The 6,513-nt window shown below is 47.1% G+C and overlaps 1 protein-coding gene and 1 long non-coding RNA gene across 2 annotated transcripts in view; one reads left to right on the top strand and one right to left on the bottom strand.

Annotated features, from left to right (window-relative positions):
* The window catches only part of LOC102383430, a 34,968-nt gene extending 31,015 nt beyond the window's left edge, over nucleotides 1-3,953 (top strand). The window contains exons 2-3 of the long non-coding RNA XR_323293.1: nucleotides 2,394-2,510; nucleotides 3,912-3,953. This is a non-coding gene — a long non-coding RNA (uncharacterized LOC102383430). The remainder of the gene's footprint in view (nucleotides 1-2,393; nucleotides 2,511-3,911) is intronic.
* Nucleotides 1-5,424, bottom strand: part of TALDO1 (transaldolase 1) — an 11,684-nt gene extending 6,260 nt beyond the window's left edge. The window contains exon 1 of the mRNA XM_006019204.3: nucleotides 5,213-5,424. Coding sequence (XP_006019266.1) covers nucleotides 5,213-5,309 — 97 coding nt within the window. The 5' untranslated portion in view covers nucleotides 5,310-5,424. The remainder of the gene's footprint in view (nucleotides 1-5,212) is intronic.
* Nucleotides 5,425-6,513: the final 1,089 nt, after the last annotated feature.

Genomic DNA, 6,513 nt, shown 5'->3' with positions numbered 1-6,513 from the left:
GCAGGAATATGCAAGTTATCAGATTAGATTATTGGTTTTCATTTATGTATGCATGCTAAAGGGAACTTACTGAATAAAAAGCCAGGCAAACAGATTAAATTTTGCATTTAGTTCTGAGTGTATTAGGACTTGTACATTTTCTTTCTAATAGCAGAATTCAATCATTTGAATCCTGTGCCTATAGTTTTTCTGTACCAACAGGCTGCCGCTTTACATAAGGTGTTTCAACTTACGTTAAGTTCAGTACCGTGCACTGTAATTACTGCATTGCCGATAACACTAGTTGTTTACCACAGAGTGGTAAGTTCCAGCATGCTGGTTGTAGTGCATTACTGAGTAGTTAACCAGCCTGGCATACAGTGTCTGACTTGGCAAATTTCTAATGTCTTCTACAGACAGTTTTTATGAATTCTGCTTATAAAGCTGTCCTGGTAACAGAGCTAACTGTCAAAATTGCTAATAACTCGTGATTAGTTGAGTTTTCTGAATGTTTTGCTGTCAAGAAAAAACATTCTTAGTGTTTAAAAATTTGACTTTGTTGCTACAGAAAATGGCAGAATGTGGGAAGGACTGTACCAAAAGCTATGCTTTTCTAACAGCTTCTTTTAGACGAGGTCTATCCACCTGGTGGCCTGCAGGTTGCAGAAGCCCACAAGGGATACATTTTGTGGCACCAGGGCTAGTGCTGCTGGCACTCCACTCACTGCTCCAGCTGAAGCAGCAGCAGCCAAGTGCTCCCATCTCACACCCCCTCCCTCTGGCTCCCACTTCCTACCCCTGCCCTGGGGACAGTGTGGTACAGCTCACAGCCCAGGTAGACCACAGCTGGGGAGTTGAGGGTGAGGCTGGGGTATCAGCACGCATGGAACAGGGTGATGGGAAGAGGAGGAGTGCTCACTCAAAGTATTACAAAGTGGGTATAGGTGGCACGCAGCCTGTAGTTCACACTAGTGTACTCCACATTGGCAGCTCTGATTTGCATAAAGATCCTGGTGCACTGGACATGTCTACTTTGTGTGCACAACCTTCAGCTGCTTTTTTTCTTTTTACTTTTCCATTCATGATCCATGTGTGAGGAATACAAATTCAGATCTAACTTCTAAAAAACAGTGTAGGTGTCAATCAGCTGTTAGATAAAATTGCCAAAAAAAGCACCCGATCTATACAGATGCTACAGAGCCTGGTCCAACTGACACACTTCCTCTGCTGGGCACATGTGGGGCTGGGCACAGGAGTGTGCTGAGTTTTAAAGTGTGGTTTTTGTTGTTGTTGTTTTTGTTCATGGCTGCAAGCAGCCTACATATCCAGGACAGATCAGTAATGAAGAAACTTATTTAACTGCTTCAGCCCCCCACTTATCTGCAATAGGTATCTAGCAAAGTTTCTTATAGGACACACATGACATGTCATCCTGCATTATTAAATTTTGCCACTGGGTTCCTTTTTTATCCCTAGAATAATTGTCTGAGATACTCCTGGATATGAGGCAGACTGACTTTCATGATCATCTTCCTATATGAACTGTGGGTTAATACATGAGTGGATGCTCAATTGTTAACACTGTTGAGAATTTTCCACTTAATTAAATATGAACAGAGCTGAAAGTCCAGTTCAAAAAATTAGCTCCTAGACAGTATTAAGCTATGATTCAGCTCCTCCATACAAGCTTTTAGAAAGGGCTTGTGAATCCTGTTCACTGCTGTATGCACTTTTTTTTTTTCATACTGATGTGGAGAAAACAATGCTGGAGAGTATGGCCCATACCACTGCACTGATAGCAGCAGCTAAATGAAACAAGTTTCATAATTGCAGTGTTGCTTCACTTCTGCTGGGGAAACTACCACTGTGAGGGAACATTACTTTTCTCTTTCAGATGCAGACAAGGGAAGAATCTTAGTAGCAGCACATGTGAAGTCAGGACTAACAGCTTCTGCTACTGCAGTTCAATACAGATGCACTTTATCTACCCTAGGGGGAAAAAATGCCATGGGTAACTGGTGTCAGAAACAGCTGCAGCTTAATCAGTGCCAGTTTTTAACTGCAAATGTACCAAAGAACAAACTGTATTTATAACTGTTTCAAAGAATTCAGTTAAAATTTTCTACCTGGCAAGTAAGTCAGTACCAGTAGAACTGCACCTGTTGTCAACAATGGATATTTTATATACTGCAAACAAGGCTACAGGAAGTCAGTGCTAACATTCCTGTGCTTTACATATTTAGTTCCTACAACTTCATCAAGTGTCTCTAGCCATGCTTGTTGATCTAAATTGGGATATTACAAAAGTGTCTCAATATATGAACGATATGCACTTAGTCTTTCACATAAACAAAAAAAGTACCACTATCGCTCTCTACTTCTGAAATAAATTATTTTTTTCTTTTTCCCCACAGGGAGCTATGAGGCCGACTTGAAGTGCTAACACAGCAGCTAACACTCAGGGAAGGCTCTAATCCTTTGGCCCCCTCTGCCTAGACATCTGTTCGTGGACTGTGGCTTTTGCCGAACAAGTAAGTTGGTTAAAAAAATATATGTATCAAAGTATAAATCTGTTATCCAGTTGGATAAAACTAAATTTATGTGATACATGCATGGGTGGGTCAGAGATCTAACAGTGCTCTTGGATTACCGCTGTCCAAGGATGAGTCTGTGGGATGTAAATGTCCAGCCAGCATCATTTTAAGATTCTTCCCCTTTGGTTTCAATAGCTGGTGCCTTCCATAAAGTACCCTGACATTCTGGCTCTGGGATAACATATTCATTTTTTTCCAACTCTGCAACCCCCTCGACCCCAATGTAAATCTGCACCCTTGCCCTCTTGAATTTGCTGACCCCCAGTAACTCATTCCAAGTAGCAAGGTTAGTGGAGTCCCCGTGGTTCAGTGATGGCGTTCTTGCCTACCAAACAGGAAACCCAGGTTCAGTTCCCAGATGCTTATATACCTACAGCCATGGAGGCTCCAAACATCAGTTTGGCCTTTGGATTCTGTCTCGGTGACCTGGGGGGGGGTGGTCTGGGCAGCCACCACTCCTCCAGAACTCCTGTGCCTAGGCATATGCGTCAAAGGTCTGGGTAACCTCATGTATACACTGTGATCTGGAAGGATCAACGGTTGCCAAAGCAAGGTTTGTTATCTCCATCATCTCCAACTAGAGTAGGGTTTTTGGTTGCAGCCATGTTGGTCTAAGGACACAGGCAGTCAAGGTACTTTGGTTAGATGTGATATCTTTTATTAGACCAACTGAGTTCATACTTCAGGAAACTGTGTCCTTTTTCAGGCCCCTTTGCTCTATGGTCCTCTTGGTTAATTGAGACCTTACAGACAATTAAGGTCAAGTCTCTCCATAAAATGCTATTTAGGCAGATGCTCAGAAGCCAACAATCAAAATGAAACTAAAATGGGTATAAAATAAAATAAGATAGGTATATGCAACTAAACTAAATACTATTATAATATATTTTCAATTAATCTTCCAGCTCTGGAGTGAGGACATAATCAAAGCAATTATCTTGCTCCTCACTTTTTTTGTGTGTGTTTAAGATTCAAACAAAATAAAAATACCTTTAACAACCATCATGGTTTTAAGACTGGTGTGGTCTTGGCCGGACCAGGATTAATTTTAAATAGAAGACATCTCTTTCTGAAAGCCTTTGGACATGACTAAAATAACTTGAGGAAAAAAAAAAGTTACTGCCACCCTGTGTATTGTTCAATGAAGTAGAGGGAAGCAAACCCTCAATACTGTACGCTCCTGCTCGATTATAGATTTGAGAGGTAAGCAGCTGTGGTTTTGTAATCTGCATACAAGTCTAACCCCACCTTCTTTCATCAAAGAACAAAATGCTTACTCATTTTCATGAGCTAAAGTAAACAGTATCTTGCATTAATTCCTTTTTTGCTTCACCACAGAAAAAATAGAGAACTACCCAAGAAACCACTCAAAAAAACAACAAACAAAAAACCAGCAGAACAAGCTGAGAAAGTTTGAGCGTTGTCTTTTGCTGTGAAGGTTCCAGTAGCTTTGAAAGACTTTCTTTACAGTCATTGCCAGCCAGTGCTTGACAAACCCGAATTTGATCTCAAAGAAAGCAGGGAGCAGATTTAAATCGGAGACAGTCTGTGTTTCCTGAATGGATTGTTTTAAAGATTTGCCGGTGTGTGAATGAATAGGCTCAACCAATCCTAACTTGGGGCCCTTCTCCCAATCCCAGTCCCTGGGGATTCAAAGACAAGAGAGCAGCCAGGGGTCCTGGTGCTCGGGGAGATCTGTGGAGTGGGAATTACATCAGTGTGGAGAATGCAGGGGGATAAAACGCCCTTCTAGTTCTCACAAGGCAACTTCAGGCAGCAGTTCAGAAGGCGGCACATGGCCCCACAGATGTTTAGCAGGGGCCTGTGCAACATGCCTGTAACACTCCACTACCACCCTTGACCTCGTAGGGATTTTAACCCCTGGACCAAAGTACTGAGGAAGGGGCGGGTTTTTCATTGCTCGATTTCTTCCCATGGCCCCTGGGGGCTGCTGGGGAACACAGGCTTCAGCCCAGGGAGTCTCAAGTAGGTGCTGCTCACCACGCCCTGCCTGCTCCTTGCAAGGGCACCTGTCGCAGGCGTCGCTGACAGGAGAAATAACCCCCGGCTTCCAAACACCAGCAGGACCGTCCTGCACGGAGGTCTAGGCAACAGTGACGTTGCTCTGGTGCTTTTTTGCCCTCAAATAATAAAAAAGGGGGGGAGGAAGGAGAGCAGTTGTTTTCCCAGGATCTCTGCCCCCCTTTTTAATATTTTATATATATGTACACACACACACACACACACACACACACACACACACACACACACACACACACACACACACACTTAAAGGGCAGGGGGGTGACCTATGGCTTGAGTCCCGCAGGCTGCTGGGCTGCACGCCCGGCTAGTGCTGAGGACCTGCTTGCATGTGGGCGTAGCCCCCCCGCATATCCAAGACAGTCGGAGTCGGCACCAGGCCCGACCCCCGCAGGCCTTGGACCGCCCCGCCCAAGATTCACTTCCCCCCCACTTTGTTGGAGATGGTTCGGTCCGCTCCCGCTGTGAGCGCGCCCGGATTCGCCCACTCAGCCGCAGGGTGGGGGAAGGGAGGAACCACCGCCTCAGGGTGGGGGGGAGTGGGAACAGGCTCAGTGTGGGGGGTGGGGTTGCGCGGGACGCACTCGCCCCCTCACCGTGGAAGTCGCCGGTGTCGGCCACCACCGTGGTGTGGTGCTTGAGCTGCTCCAGCACCGACTCCATCTTCGGCCGCTTCACGGGTGACACGGACATAGCGGGGGGGCTCGGGCCGGCGTCCGTAAAGCGGGGAAGGAAGTTCCGCGCGCGCCGCCAGCCGGACTCCACACGTGGCCCCTCCCCCCGCGACCGCGCCCAGGCCCAATCACGGCCGAGAATGGGGGGGGAGGGCGAAGACCAATCGGCGGCCAGCTTGGGCCCAGCGAAGCAGCCAATCAGAGGCCGGGGGAGGCTCCTGATTGCGTGGGTGGTGCGTGAGCCTTCAGGCTGTTCCTGTCTCGGGGGGCGGGGCTGTAGGTCTCTTCCCGCCCAGGCACGTGGAGGGAGTGTTGGGTCAAAGACTGAGAGAGCCCCACCTCCCTTGGGACCCCATTCCAGAGCCTGCCAGCCCTGACTGTAAAGTAATGTCTCCTGATGTGCAGCCTGAACCTTCTCTCTAACAATTTGTGGCCGTTATTCCTAGGAACCCCGGGTGGTGCCCGGGGGAACAGAGCCTACCCCAGTTCCCACTGGTCCCCCCTGTGAGCTTGTAAACGGCCACCAGATCCCCTCTCAGCCTTCTCTTGTGGAGGCTGAATAGGGTCAGGCCCTTTAGCCTCTCTTTGTAGGGCCCCACTGCTGCTTGACCATGCGAGTGGCCCTCCTCTGGACCCTCTCAATGCTAGCCACATCCCTCTTGAAGTGCAGTGCCCGGAACTGGACGCAGTACTCCAACTGTGGCCTGACCAATGCCACATAGAGGGGAAGGATCACCTCCCTGGACCTGCTTGTGATGCATCTGTAGATGCATGACAAGGTGCAGTTAGCCTTACCGACCGCTTCATCGCACTGGTGGCTCATGTTCATCCTGGAGTCAACGATGACTCCAAGATCTCTTTCAGCCACCGTGTTGACAAGAAGGGTGTTCCCCAGCCCATAGGTGTGTTGCTGGTTCCTTCTCCCTAGATGCAGTACCTTGCACTTGTATGTTTGCCTGGTAGATCACACATTAATCATGCAGATCAAATTCATCAAAGTTTAACACTTCCTTGCTGAGAACTAAACCTTGTTAATAGTGGAAACTTTCTACAAGTCTGCACTGGCTAAGTTTTCTGATTCTTGCATTTAGAAGCAACAGATAGCTGGGAGCCAATAAGCAAGACAGAGGAAAGGGACTTCTTCCTTGGTGCTCTTTGCCTTTAGTGAATCATCTGGTTCTATGCAAACATCTGGGAGCCATGTTTTCTTTGCCAATAGTTCT

Source organism: Alligator sinensis, unplaced genomic scaffold (assembly GCF_000455745.1).
Source record: "Alligator sinensis unplaced genomic scaffold, ASM45574v1 scaffold907_1, whole genome shotgun sequence".
NCBI classification, from domain to species: domain Eukaryota; kingdom Metazoa; phylum Chordata; order Crocodylia; family Alligatoridae; genus Alligator; species Alligator sinensis.
This window is presented reverse-complemented; position numbering and strand designations above follow the sequence as displayed.